Source organism: Canis lupus, chromosome 28, assembly GCF_003254725.2.
Source record: "Canis lupus dingo isolate Sandy chromosome 28, ASM325472v2, whole genome shotgun sequence".
NCBI classification, from domain to species: Eukaryota; Metazoa; Chordata; class Mammalia; order Carnivora; family Canidae; genus Canis; species Canis lupus.
In genome coordinates, this window is record NC_064270.1 from 32,468,570 (window position 1) to 32,483,875 (window position 15,306).

At 49.8% G+C, this 15,306-nt stretch overlaps 1 protein-coding gene across 50 annotated transcripts in view; it reads left to right on the forward strand.

The window, feature by feature from the left end:
* Positions 1–5,601, forward strand: part of DMBT1 (deleted in malignant brain tumors 1) — a 110,204-nt gene extending 104,603 nt beyond the window's left edge. For all 50 annotated transcript variants that reach the window (XM_049103226.1, XM_049103244.1, XM_049103220.1 and 47 more), the window contains 2 exons: positions 2,087–2,475; positions 4,999–5,601. In XM_049103226.1, the coding sequence (XP_048959183.1) occupies positions 2,087–2,475; positions 4,999–5,257 (648 nt within the window). In that variant the 3' untranslated portion in view covers positions 5,258–5,601. The remainder of the gene's footprint in view (positions 1–2,086; positions 2,476–4,998) is intronic.
* The last annotated feature ends 9,705 nt before the right edge of the window (positions 5,602–15,306 follow it).

The window sequence follows — 15,306 nt, forward strand, 5'->3', positions numbered from 1 at the left end:
GCTCCCCCAGGAGCCTCACTGAGTGCTGTCAGGCGAATGTTGGCTCTCATGGCTGAGTAGGCAAGGTCTCCCCACCACATGAGAGGGATGTCAAGGTGGGACTTACTTATCTGTAAGATGTCCCATTACATCCTGAGTTCCTTCCAAACTGAGCAGACATCTAAAAATGAATTTTAATCTAAAGTCAGAACTGCTTCTTGTGATCAAGAAATAAACTTCCATTCCATGTTCATTGCTTGGAATGGATTCAGAATTTAGCTTGAGCATGGAAGCCATAGACAAATGTGAATTCCAGGAAGTCTTAGATTTAGCGTACAGAATTAAACTAAAGGCACCTCAGCTTGTCTTTGAAGGGGTAACAGAGTCAAATGTATATGGTTTCTTTTGACAACCACTGGCACTCACATATAAAGCCCACTCTTTTTTTTTCTTTACATTTTTAGAAAATACAGTGAATTTTCCTTGCATGGATGGAGGGCATAGGAGACATGCAGTCTCTCCACCCCACCTGAGGGATGCCTTCCCCGGACCTGAGTCCAGAGTATGGACTCTGACACTCCCCTACAGGCCTGGGCTGCAGACACCTCCCTGGCTGCCCAACGAAGAAAAAGGGATGGCAAAACCATTTTAAATTATTTGTTAAACTCTTCTCTCTTCATACATTTTTCTGGAAGAGACAAATTCAGAGTTGAGTTATGCAACTGCAGGCATGAAGGGAAAGCCTTTCCAACACACACCGTTCTGAAGAACAATGATATTTAAGATGTTCAAGTGCTGGCTTGAGTAGAGAACTTGTCCAATCTCCCAAATGACCAGGAATGGAGTTTTGTTCTTGACAGGGTGTATGACTAAATGTGACTACTTGAAAAACCTCTTTTTTTTTTTTCTTAAGAGTAATTTGGCCTCACATTTTAGGACTTCTTTTTTGGCCACCATGGTGTTCTTTTTGTGCTTGTTTTTGCCAAAGTATCCATTACTTATGGGAACTCATACCTGGCTAGCAGAAAGAAGTTTGCTTCTGACCATCACCACATTGGGAGGGAAAGTGTTCCTCCCTGTTTCTGCCTGGCAATGACTAGGCTTGTGCTTATCTAACTTGGGGCCAAATGATCATGACCATGGAACTTCCAGAGGCCTCATTCACCTGTATCCTCTCAGCCATCTGGGCCCCATTCTTCCTCCATCATGGTACTTTTGCTGGGCCCTGCACCCAATACCTTTCATCATTTATGGTATTTATTGATGTTCCTGACAGTATCATTGACACTGTACCAAGCCCCGATCGCATCATTTTTTTCCTTGAGATGCTCACAGACCACTGGGTACAAGACTCTCATTCCCAGAAAGTCACCATTAGGCACATCAAATGGTGTGAGAGACCAACATTCTTATGAATTTGCTGCTTGCTAAAAGACACAGTAGGAATCCATCCCATGGTATGGGGAGTGACAAAGCAGAGTGTGACAGGAAGTGTTCTCGTTTTGCTCAATTGTCCCCATGAGATTCTGGGGGAGCCCCTACCCCAGAGATCAGAGACCCATTTCAGCTAGAACTCCACCCTGTGTCTCTTCCACTCCTGTAAGTCTTAGACACCAAGCTGCAATAGCTACCAAACTATCCAAACAGCACAGTGAGAACTAATCCTACCATCCCCTCCCTCAATACATGGCCTCCTCCCTTGGTTTTTCCCAGCCACAGTGGGAATGAAACAAAGCAAGTATGAAAAGCCCTGAGCCATGGAGTCTGGACTCAGCTTGGCCATTCAGTAGGGCAAGGGGTCATCAGACTTACCCATCTTCTCATGGGGAGCTGCTCCCAGGAGGCCCCAATACCTGTCCCACCTGCGGTCCCCATCACATAGTAGAGGAAGGGGTTCTGTGAAAGAAGGGAGTCCTACTAGTTAAGCAGCATGCCCAGCCCAGATAATTGGAGCCATGGCAATAGGTATGTGCCTTCTCTGTGTGTTCCTGTAAGGGGTTTGAAGTCTGGTTGAGTCACTTCCCTCTCATGGTAACCTAAATCAGCAGTGAGCTCCCCTTAGCAGGTGACATTTACTTGACTTTGCTCTCCTGTCTTCCTCTCCCAGGTCGATAATGATACCATCACCTATTCCAACTTCCTCAAAGTAGCTGTTCCAAGTGCCATCATCAAGAGGAAGAAGGACCTCCACATTCACATCAGCTGCAAAATGCTCCAGAACACCTGGGTTGACACCATGTACATTACTAATGACAACATCGAGGTCAAGGAAGTGCAGTATGGCAATTTTGACGTGAACATTTCCTTTTATACATCCTCTTCATTTTTATATCCGGTGACCAGCACACCATACTATGTGGACCTAAACCAGAACTTGTACCTTCAGGCTAAGATCATCCATTCTGATGCCTCCTTAGCCTTGTTTGTGGATACCTGCGTGGCATCCCCATATTCCAATGACTTTACATCTTTGACCTACGATCTAATCCGGAGTGGGTAAGGAGTGTCTTCACGGGGCAAATGTCAACCTTCACCTGACAATTCAAACATGAGTAGCTCAAAGTCTCAAGGATTTGGGTTCTGATAGATCAACTTAACCAGTCAGGTTGTCATACCTGGTTAAACATATAGGAAAATGGATGTGTGGAGAAGTGAATGAGTCACCAGGGGTCACCAAGCAGGTTAGCTGTAACTGGCATTAGACCCAGGGGACCAAACTCCATAAGAAGACATGTGTGCCTTGATTTTGCAGATCAAGATTGAGATCCCAGCTCTGTCATGTACCAGGTGCATCACTCTGGGCAGGCAATCATATCTCCCTGAGCCAGTCTCTTCACCCATAAGATGAGAATAGTGATGCCCACATCATAGGTGGTAGGGAGGATGAAATGGGAAGGAGTAGCTGGGGCCCTGGGCAAAGAGCATGCATGGCAGGTCATCCACAAGGAATGTTGTGGGTAACCAGGATCTCTTGACCTAGCAGCTGAGAATGGTGGTTCTAACCAAGCTCAAGAGATGCAGAGACCAGGTCAATGGTGCCCAGGCTGGGGTCAGTGGTGCCCAAATTGGGCTCCTCTACTACAGTCCTCCTTCCCTGGGTGACAGGACTCTGGTGAGGTGGGATTTGCCTCTTCTGAGCTCATCAAGGGGTTCTGGGACATTGGGATGTACAACTCCCATCCCTATCCTTTCATCTTTGTCCATTGGTGTGTGTACCATTTCTTGGATTATAATTTGACCTTGACACCTCAGTAACAATCACATAGAAGTACAATATAGAGGTTGTACTGATAGGCTAAGGGGCTCTCTAAGGAATCAGGGTCAGGAGGTTAAATTTTACACCTCCCTGAGCTACTGAAAACAGTACCTTTTTCCAGGGTCAGTTTGAATAGGTGTTGAGATAGGTGTTGAGGCTTGTCTTGTTTAGTCTATGCCACTGGTTCAATTCACAGCAGCCCCCTTGGCAGCAAAAGTGGGGAGAAGCTTACCCATATTCTCTTTCTGCAAATAGTAACAAAGTGACATTTGAGTTTATGTCAGGTGATTGAGATTAACACAAATGAGTGATTTGGTTCTTCTTTGCTAAATGATTCTTTTCAGTCAAATTCTGGCATATATGTATGTAAGATAATGCAATTTCCTTGGGAGAGGATGCATGTGGGGGTAGATGTGAATCCAGCTGTCTTTGGAGTACAGGGACTCATTGACTATACCTGAGCACCAACAAGATCACCCACCTGGATGCCCATTAGAGGAATCTGGAGCTTCAAGCACATCCGTGCCCAGGCCCCACCTGCACATTCTCTTTACTTAATCTGTCGTGGGGCTTGAGTATCTGTATTTTAAAAATGTCCCCCAGGGATTCTGAAGTGCAGCCTGGGTTTTGGAGCTCTGACCTACACAGACCACCCTGACTGTTGTAGTTATATGGGAAATGCAATTATTTCCTAGTAGCCCCAGGACTACCCTGACCTCATTTACAACTGTCCTACTTCCTGACGAGGTTCTGGGTACTTTCTCTCTCACCTTTGCTGCTAAAGTGACTCCTGTGAGAAAAAGAACATGGTATTTGAGAGAAAGTGCATTGAAAGCAGAGGAAGGAAGCTCTGGAAGGCAGAAAGAAGATATCGAGTGAACCCTGGGCCACATTTCCAGGCAGAATCAGGCTGCCTTAGTGACAGCTCCCATCCACCTGCAAAAAATTTCCACCCTATACCTCATGGACCAGTTTCTTTGCTCTCCTCTTTGCTACTCCCCCCGCCCCCACCAAATCCTACTGTGAGAGATACTCAGTGGGTGATGCAAGCTGATTCCTGGACTGAGGGTAGAGCTGGGAGATGCTCCTCATGCATATCAGAGTATGAAGTTTCTTTCAGGGGATTCTTAAGTAATTTTCCTGCTAACACCAGTGGAGATGAGGCATCTGAGGGAATAAGGAGATGGTTGATATTGGATTAGGGAGTACAGGAGAGTACTCCAGCTCATGTGGCAAGTACAGCTACCCAGGGCTTAGGGCCAGTTGAGGTGAGTCAAGAGACATGGCCCCAGAGACTTGGGCAGGGCAGGACTGGGCTGGGGGTGGGGGTGGTGGCCACCAAAGACACCAGAGAGTAGTGGAGTGTCACCTTGCCTGGCCCTGAGACCGGGAAAGGAAAGGAGCTCTAATACTTTGCGGCCCTCTCCCTGGGTCCTGCTCCTTCCCTGACTCACCTGGGTCACCAGGGCCATCCAGCCCATGGTCCCTGAGCGCTCACCACACCCTATGGAGCCTGCTTGTCTATGTGGAAGCCCTGGGCTGATCTGCTGCTCTAAGATGCTGCTGACTTAGCAGAGCTGCTGGGATCTTCCCGGAGGCTGACAGCCAATGTCCAAACCCCACGTTCTGCGGGAAGGAAGGTGCAGCAGGGGGCGTGGGGTTCCTGGCCCAGAGGAAGCCTTGGGGTTCCACGCTTGACCCACATGCATCACGAAGAAGATCATGCATCCACAGCTGACGGGCTGCCTTTTCTCTTCTTCCAGGTGTGTGAAGGACCAAACCTACCAATCATACTCTCAGCCGTCGCCTCGCATCGCCCGCTTCAAATTCAGTTCCTTCTACTTCCTGAAGCGCTTCCCCTCGGTGTACCTGCAGTGTAAAATGGTGGTGTGCAGAGCCAACGACTCCTTCTCCCGCTGCCGCAGGGGCTGCATCATGAGGTCCAAGAGGGACGTGGGCTCCTACCAGGAGAAGGTGGATGTCATCGTGGGACCCATTCAGCTGCGGGCCAGGAACATCTGAAAGAGAAGCCAGGCGAGGGGGCCGCCCTCCCACCCCTAGGGCCGCACCCCGTGGGGACCCGGGATGTTTCTTTGTGTCCTTGCACCTGCCAGGCCTGCTGCTCCTCCAGGTGATTCGGAGTTTGCTACACCTGCCTCTCATCTTCTTCCATGGACTCCTGGTTTGTGAGAGACCATGTGTCGTGCTTGGTCAAGAGACTTCTGGCCTGCGACACAGACACATTTGCCACCTTTATCTTCTGGGTTCTGAACTCCCTGAACATCATACTCCTCGTCTGTGAAACAAAAATGTTAATATTTACTGGTTAGGACTTGAGGGGGTGCAATAAAATGATGTTAACCTGCCTTGACGTCTGCCTGGCTCAAGTGCTTGCGTGTGACTGTATGGTGGCTCTTGTTACTGTTGTTATTGTCATCAGTAGCAACAACATGGACATTAGCGATAATTGTATTGCTCATGACAGTGGTAACAAGAGGCGCCTGGGTCCCCAGGTAGGGCTGTGGGGATGCAGGCAAGACTGGCTCATTCCAGCTGACATTTTGGTGGTCAACCATTCCAACTCTTCATCTAGAACAGGGATCGATTTTGCACTCTGCTGTTTTGTTGTGGGCGTGGAGAGGAAATGTCATCAGACTGATTCCCAGGATTTTTGGTCCAGACTGAGGACGGGTCAGCAGATGTGTAGCATCGGTGACAGGCATAGGTGTGGCATGGCAGTAGTTGTCACAGCCCTCCTCTTGATTATTGGTTCCACCCCATGGGGCATATTTAGCATCTCTGTCTCCTTGTGTCACGTATTCAGACAGTAAGCACGTCCAGCTGATTCTAGGCTCTTACCTCACACAGGTACTCCTTGAAGGACTATTATGTTCCAGGAGACAAACCAAAAAAGATCAAAATCCCTGCCCCCATGGAGCTAACATTCCTTTGGAAGGGGATGCAATTCAGAAATAAGTTGAATGCCTGGTACCTCCAGTGGGGGGAGCTGTGGAGAAGACACAGGATATGATGATGGGTGAAGGGGGCCCACAGGGACACTGCCCACCTCTCTCTCCTCTCCCTTCTCTTCCCATGGACTCTGCAGTAGTTCAAGGCCAGAGGACCTCTTGCCTGGGAAACTTGTACCCATTTCCTAGATGAACTAAATGTCCCACCTTCCCCTCCTCATCCTTCTAGAGCCTCTGACCACACTTGGACTCTCAAAATCCTGCTAACTTCCTGTCTAAAACCTTTCTTGGTTGCCACTGGCTGACAAAACACTGAAATCTTTCTGACCAGCCTTTGGGATCTGGACTCAATTTTCTATCTGGTACCTCTTGCTTGTATTCCGTTTCCCTCTCCCACCACACAAACAGTTCCACTTGCCATCACCCTGCCTTGAGACCACCTTCCTTGCTTATCCCTCCCCTTCTCCACTGGGCTCATCCTGATTTCCACCCTCCTCTCCTTCCCAGACCTGCCAGTGGTTGATGTGGGGAAGCAGGCCAGCCCCAAGGGACCTGCTTTCACCCTGGGGAAGAGCATCCTCATGGCCAGTAGCTGGCCTCTGAGCCCTAAGATGTGAAGCCAGGAGAATGCACATGGTGCTCAGACATTGACCCCACTTTATTTAGAACCCATATGAGAAAGAAAGAAATGAGAGCCCAGAGCCTGGCACCCAATAGCACTCTAACACTGTTTACCTTATCACAGCTGCATGGTGAGGTAGGGGTACAGACAGGCAGGGCTGGTTTTCCTGGAAATGCAGACTCAAGGTTGAGACAAAATGTCAGATGAACAGGTGGAAACCCTGCATCTCCAGGGAGGAGCGTATAGCAGGTAGGCAGAGCCAAATTGTATGGCAGCTGTACAGATAGGTACAGGTAACAGCTTACAGATACCAGACAGTGGATGGTTAATGTGGACAAGACAGAAGAGCAGAAGTATGGCTGTTGGTGACCAAGACGTTGAGCCAAGCCCAGGACTCTGCACAGAGACTGTAGACAGGGCAGAGCCAGACAAGTAGTACACCATGGCAGTAGGGACCTACTATCTGCACCACACCAGGGAGGGGGGAAATGACATGGGCTGCTGTGATTTTCAGTAACCTCCTGGCAGTACATGAAGATAATTCCAGGGCTTTCAAGCTGCTATGCCTACCTGAACCCAGACCAGTTATAGCATAACCCCTGCAGCTGGGCCTGACGTTGGTGATTTAAAATCTCTGGGAGGTTCCTAGGCAGCCAAAATTGAGCACCACTGGTGTAGGAGTCCATAAGTCCCTCCCACCGAAGAGGCCGTTTGGGGCCTTGCTCCTGAAAAAGAGCAGAAGAGGTAAAAAGTCAAGGCTGTGCACATAGGAGGACTCCATAGTCAGGACCAAGCAGGCTTGCCCTGAGTGCCCATGCACTTTCCTTTTGGAAACCTGTTCAATTTTATTCTGAAGAGACCCTCTTAAAATGGCACCACCCAGAAGTACCTTATTTTGACCAACACCATTTCTTCAGCCTCTGTAATCAATAAAAGCATGGTGAGGAGAGATGCCAATTTAGCAAATTCAGCATCTCTTGCCAGGGTGGTCTTAAGCACAGACTGAAATGCAATCCCCCTGACAGCTGTGCTGGTCAGTTATTATCAGCACCTCCTGGCAGGGATGGACACCAAAGCTCAGAGAGATGAGATAGAGCAGAATCCAGGCAAGCCAGGGCCACGGCAGGCCAGAGAGGCTGCAGAGTCCAGTCCTGGGACACTCAGTGCAGGGTTACCCTCTCTCCTGTGTACACAGCCCCAAGCACCAGCAGCCTAGGGACACTGGCCTCTCAGAGAGGACACAACTATTCCTGTATCAGACACTCCCATTTGCAACTGTGTGGAGAGTGGGACCCAGGATTTTTAAGAAAAACAGGTGTGAAATGAGAGGTTCTCAGGTGGTACTGATATCCACACACATCTACAGCCCAGCTGGTTCTGGGGAGACCTCCCTGTGCCTGGGGGTCCTCCAAGCTCCATACACCTTCAGGACTTGCTCAGAGCCTCAGCTCCACTCACTTCAGAATGACTGACACCCCAGAACTCTGTCCCCAGACCAGGAGAACAGCAAGACAAGGTCACCTTCCCCTTCTGGGGACACAGCCTGCCTCCCTGCCCCTCCCAGAGGAGCAGCCTCTCCAGCTCACACTCCTGACATTCCTCCAGTGAACACGAGAGGGTGACACAGCTATGCCTTGGGGCCTTTTGCTTCTAGGGACCTTGTTTCTTTGTTCCCTTTGGGTGCCAGTGGTTGTCCATTATAAAGCTCTTCCATAGATTTTTTGCCCAACCCCAGGAAAGGGCTGCCTCTGCCTCTTCACTGTAACTGTAAGGAAACCAAATCCTATCCTGATGTCAAACAGCAGAGGGGTTGGGTATGTTTCCTTTCACCCTGATTCCATGGCAGACTAAGGACGGCCGTCCAGCAGCCCCCTGGATTCTGCACTCCAGCCCTGTCCCTGAATCAGGCACCCACAGGATGACGAGCACAGGGCTCTGCCCAAGGTCGGGGCTCAATTCCAGGTGGGTTTGATCGAGGTAGTTCCGTGTGCCACACACGGACAGTCTCGGCTCACACTTGCTCCGGGGGACCAGGGGTTGGACCTGAGCTTCCTCTTCATCACTGTGTTTGGCTGGGACATAGGGTGCTGGTGTGCGTGCAGCGGGAGGTGGCCTAGCTGCCTGCAAACTGTGGGGAGGGAGGAGCTCAGGGCAGCCGGCTGTAGTGGGGTGCTGCGTCTGTGGACAGCTTGCATTCTGCAGTTAACCACAGCCATTAGGAAAAATTAAATGGTAGGAACTTCCCATATTAGTACAATTCAGTAAATCACATCCACAGCAAAGGTAATAAACACTCAGACTCATCATTTCATAATTATTCGCCTCCATTCTTTTATTATCTTTCCCTGAGCGCTCTCTATGATCGTATCTGGTGGAAATTGTATATATGGGGAATGGCAGCGCGTTCCTTCCCTGGCTCAGTGACGCTGTGCTGACCCGGATGCGTCCAGGGTAGATGGTCTGACAGCAGGAAGATGAGGCTACGTTTCAGAACTATGCCCATCACCAGATATTAAGTGGTTCCCACCCCACCACGTCCACATTCCCCAGGAAAGGGACTGCTGGAGCTTGGAAATGCCCTCCAGTGGGATCCACTGTACTGATTCCTCCAGCAGCATCACATCCTAGGAGAAACTCCTGCACCTCAGAAGGCTTGGCATCTGCAGCTACTGGGTGGGAGACTCCCTCTGAGCTTGTACAGGCTCTGGTGAGAGCAGGGCCCACGTGACACCCAGACAGGCCACGCTGGTGGGGCCAGGTCTGCTCTGGGCACCTGAGATGGGGAAGGAGCCCAAGTGCTAACTGGGACAGATCAGAGACCAGAGCAGGAGGTGGGGGCTGTGGATTAGAAAACAGAGAGGCACGACTCATGTCCCTGGGCCTGAGCCCGGATCCCCAGTCCCTCTCCTGCCCCTCTTTGCCAAGGATGAGTATGAAGCCTCTGAGCCTCAGCTTGGGGTCTCTGGCCTGAGATCACCTCAAGATCACAGTTCCATTTCTCTGAGACCCTACACTTACATGTGGCCTGGAGCCTGTACCATCCATGCTCTGAAAGGAGGACCAGCATGCCTGTCAAATCACAGACAAATATTTGAGTCACAGATTGTCCCAGAGGACAAAGGTCCAAGAATGAAGGAGGGAGTCCTGTGGACAGCATTTCTGAATTATGATGTTTCCGTGACAGCCCTGGTAATATGACCAATACTCCCCCAAAGGAGTTGAAGCCTTATGTTCACACCAGAACCTGCACACAGATGGTAGAGTAGCTATATTCAGAATTGCCAAAACTCACAAGGAACCCAGATGTCCTGGGCAGCTGAATGGGCAGCCTGTGATCCATCGGGACAATGGAATTGTAGTCAGCGCTCAAAAGAAATGAGCTAATGAGCCATGGAAAGACGTGTGGAGGGAACCTCAGTGCACATTGCTAAGTGAAAGAGGACAATCTGAAAAGGCTACACGTAGTACGATTCCAACCAAGGGATTTTCTGAAAAGGACAAATGATGGAGACAGTAAAGATCAGTGGCTGCCAGGGTTTAGGGGAGGGATGAATAGACATAGCTCAGAGGATATTTAGGGCAAGGAAAATAATCTATGATATTCTAGTGATGGATACAGGTCATCGTCCTTTTGTCCAAACCCAGAGAATACTCACCACCCGGGGCGAACCCTAATGTAAACGTTGGACTTCCACAGGTTGTGGCGTCTCAGCAGACATTCAGCATTTGGAACTAATGGGCCTCTCTGTTGAGTCATGGTGATACCCAGGGCATGCTGTTGTCCTGAAGCAGCAGGGGGTAAACCTAGAACTACTTTAAGAAAATACTCTTAGGAAAACACAAGAAATGCTACAGATTTCCTTAGAAAGACTTTTCTCATCCATGCCTCTATTCTTTATGTTAATAAATATTTCTTGAGTGCCTTGACAAAATGGAATTAGTAAGCAAACGTTTTTTGCTCCAAAAGACTGGAGTTACAGATAGTTTTACAAGGAACTATCACTGTGTTCCTTTTTTTATGGTACTGGGAATATCTCAGAGGAAACCAAAAGGCTATCCAACTCATTTTCCAAATGCAGAACAATCTGATCTCATTCTAATCTCATGTGAGGAAAAGGCAAGAACAGTACAGGGGAGGAAAACTAGGCAATCTAATTTATGAACATAGACGCTAACCAAAGATAATATAATACTGAATAGGAGAGTGTTTAGAAATTGAATTTAGTAGTGTGAAAAATCCTAAAAACTAAGGATTTATCCTCAGGACACAAAGATATTTCAAATCTGAACATGCACTAATGTCATTTCTCACGTTAGCAGAATAAGCACTAAAATTCCTACTAACGTTTCAACGGATTAGAAAGGAAATTCAACAATATTCAATAGCTCCGAATGATGACCAGCAACACCTCTTAGAAAGTTGTCATTAAAAGGAACAAGCTCAATGTCACAAAATACAACTCTAAAAAACCTCCAGAAAAGTTGTATTTATGGGAGACACTTTGGAAGCAATTCCGTTAAACTTAAGAGTGGACGGAGTCTCAGGCATGGCTTTTGTGCTACGTGATATTGGAGGCTTTGTCACTGTAGGTGTTCTTGCTCACAAGAAAAAGCAAAAGGGGTTTGAAGAACTGAAAAAGGAGAATGAAACTATTCTTATTTTCAGCCAATACGGTAAACATGGAAAATCTAAGATCATCCACATCAGACTATAGTCGAACAGAAGGAATCAGACCCTTAACTGCAGAGAAAGAGTGGTGTTTTCCTGAGGGGTCGGGGACGTCGATAAAGGAGATTGAAAGTACACTGAACACCATGAGCACTGACGGCCTAGAGAGTTGTTGGGAGATAATGTTAAAAAATGACAGGAATAGTTACATGAAGGTGGCTGCGTCCCTGTGTGAAAAAGAATAGCGCTTCGACTGTAAGAGCAAATGAGTGTATCAGGTTTCTACGGAAAGAAGTGTTGACAGACACAACAGAGAATGTGATGAAACGGGGAGACACAAATGTTAATGGCTCAACAGCTCTGATGTTAGAAACATGCCAACTTCGTCCCAAGAAGTCTACCGACTTACTGTGCTTCCAAGCAAAATGAAATCCCCTACAGTTTGACAAGATAATCCAAAGCTCATATGGAAGGACAACGGCTCCAGAATAGCCTTGGCAATTTTGAGGATGTTGAGAAGGAACAGATCACACAACACAAGGGAAAATGCACCTGCCGCTCATTAAGGGCAGTTATACAGCCTGGTCATCGGCCTGCCGAGTGATTGGCACAGAAGAGACAGCTAGACCAGTGGCAGAGGGACAACTGACCACATAGACATAACGAAATTAGGATCTTCCCTTCTGTCCTTCACAAAAAGTCAGTGGCAACATGACTATTGGTTAACAGGAATGGGGATACCTGAACCTGAGACGTGTTTTGAAGTGACATACTGGCAGCAGTTCAAATGAAGGGACTAGACCGATTTCTATCAAGCTGGACAATTATCCAAAAACTATGGAATATTGAGAAAAGAAACCCCAAGCACTGGGAGGGTAAAACCAAAGACCCAAAGTTTGAAAGCAGCGAGAGTATTCTATAAGGTGTGTGGATGCATCGGACTGTAATACTCCAGGGGTGTTGTGGTGCTTGTCGAGCTGTGATCAGGGAGCCGTAACCGCAGGCAGCCAGATGCAGCCGTGGGTCTGATCTGCGCACGGTGTTCTTGATGTGACACTTGCCAGTCCACTTACTAGGGTTGGGTAGTATTGGAGTCATTAGGTATTATTTCCTGCCAACCTTCAGGATGAGCGTTTCCCAGCCACGATATTCTGCATATATGCCTGTGATTTTTCTTGATAGTTATTGGGTTGAAGTTCCAGAAAGCTTGGCCTGGAGTTTGGAGATTTGGGAGAAGCTCCAACCAGAGTAGAAGATATGCATATACGGGTCAGAACCTCCGAGAAGGTGACGGGCACATTCGTAAATGTAAAACTCGTCCAAGCCCCTGGGTTCTCTAAAAGTGAGGAGCTGGAGTGGCCATGCCCAGCTGGGGGCCCAAACAGAAGACAGCCTGGTCTTGTTCTTGCAAGATGCCCTGAAGGGCAAGAGCTTTGCTTTCTGGGTCAGGACCTGCAGGCGTGAGGATGTTTTCAGCTGCACAGGACACACACCCAGCTCCAATTGCCTTGAACCACCAGGACCGGGGTTGACACCCTTAGCTGCAAGGGAGTGTGGTGACCTCAGGCCGGAGGTGCTCCAGGGGCTCAGCACTGGATCCCTGCCCTGCTCTGGCTCTGCCTCCTGGCACGTGGGCCTCCCTCTCCGACTGGCCCCAAGGGGAGAGAGAGTGTGTCCTTCCCACTGTGACCACGCTTGCCTGTCCCCTCACTGGTCCCCTGGGGTGACAGGCTCATCCGTGTGGGCGTCATCCCCCAGCAGGCTCGGTGCCTCATGACGGTCCCACCAAGGCCTCCACTGCTGAGGCCAGTGCTCAGAGCTGGGGCCGCCCTCGGTTCCCCCCAGGCCCGTGGGACGGGCAGGCAGCCACTGAAATCTGGGTCTCGTGTGGCGCTCTGTGACAAGCAGTATCGCCCGCCGGGGTTCCACTCACTCGCTGCCCCTCAGAGCCCTCAACGGTGCCTCCTGGGGGGAAGGCCAGGCCACTGGAAGGGGATGCCGTGACCAAGGACGTTAGCGGGGGCAGGAGTTGGAAGCTCTGACTGGGGGAGGCGGTGAGACAGGAGGTCCGTGCCCCGGGGGGACAGCCCTTTGTGTCGGGGAGATCGGAGGCAAGACCCGGGAAGCGCCGTCCACCAGGACAAACACTCACGGGCAGCACCCCGGTTTGTGGGCCACTCAGGAACTAGGGCTTCCCTTTGCAGGCCCAGATCCAGGGACACGAATCCTCCAATTTAGCCTCTAGGGGACACTGTGACTCTGGGTCCCTGAGACCTGGGCTCCTGAGTGTGGCCCCCGAGGAGGGACCAGGCCTGCTTTCCGTCCACAGGCAGGCACAGCCGAGCTGGATGCTGCTGGGGCAGGCCTGGCCCGCCGGGCCCGTGGGAGCTGAGGGCAGGAAGCCTGGCCTGGGGCGGCCGCTGAGGCCAGCCTGCTCTCCACTGTTCTCCCGTTGGCTCCTCTGGGCACCTGCCCGCCTGGGGAGCTGCCTTGTCTGCCCCACAGAGCAGGCAAAGGGAGCATTTGAGTGTGGGTGTTTGTGAGGGGCACCTAGGGGGGGAGGGAGATCCCAATGTGGAGGAGAAGTGTAGGGAACGAGAGCATTTTGGGTGGGTCAGAGCCCAGGGCCTGACCCACTAAGGGGAACTCTGCCTCCTTGGCCGTCCACCAGGCAGCAGACCTTGAGCGACCCGATGGGCTACAGCTGTTTCCAGGTGTTCTGTTGGAGTTAGGATGCTCTTCATCCCATGAACCCAGAGGCCCTCTTAAAATGCAGGTGTGGGCTGGGGTACAGAAGCTCCTACCCTGCAGAAGATGTGCGGGAGCAACAGTGATAGCAATTGACCTTCTCTTTGTGTCCCAATACTGGTGTGTGTCCATACTACCCAGTCAAGGTTATCAAAGTATAGCTTGAGTAGAAAGTCTGAGCCTTGCTGTTGAGGAGCCATCGGCATGTCCTTGATCCTAGAGAGTACTTGAGTAAGGTGGAAGTCCTAAGCAAGTCCCGCAGCAAGTCTGGAGGAACAGGGACCCCGAGTTGCACAGATACATCATCTGTGTCATTCACCTGTGTGGGCTGTGTTTGGCTTAATCTAGAACCCTGGAAACTGTCATGGTCACTTCACTGAAGATTGGCCTGGGAGAGAAATGTGAAACCTGACGGCTCCCCTTTCACTCACTTAAGAGTAGAACTTGGACCCTAAAGTTAGAGTCTCACAGTGGTAGACCAAGTAAATTAAGCAAAGGATATTGTTGACTTAAACCACCTGGATATCAACACAGGGTAAGTGATGGAAAATGAAGGAAGCCTGGTCCACCAGGGAATGCGTCAGGAGACATTCCAGAAGGGTCAGTCCTGAGCTAAACTACAGTGAGGGAAGGCCCAAGCAGAGGGCATGTGAGTCTGGGAGGGGTGTAAGGATGCACCTGGCAGAGGGGTGTAAGGATTCCTGGCAGAGGGCATAGTGTGAGCAAAGGCATGGAGGTGCTAAATGGTCTGGTTTGTCCAGAAACTCAGTGTGATGTCTCAGCCCAGTGTGGGAGGCCTGAAGGGAGACGTGGCTAGAAGGAAGGAATAGTCAGGTCATAGTGAATTTTGACAAGAAAAGTACACAGAGGGATATGGGGCATCTGCAGCCCATGGGAGCGATGCCGTTGGTGCCGTCCATGTCCTTTGTGATCCTCCTAATTTCCTGGTCTTCATATAAAATGCAACATCTGTAACCTGAGTCTGACGATCCCACAGGTAACATGGACTTTTTGCTTCCCTCTTTTCAAAGCTTTTGTAGAGACCTATACCCTTCTGCGGTAT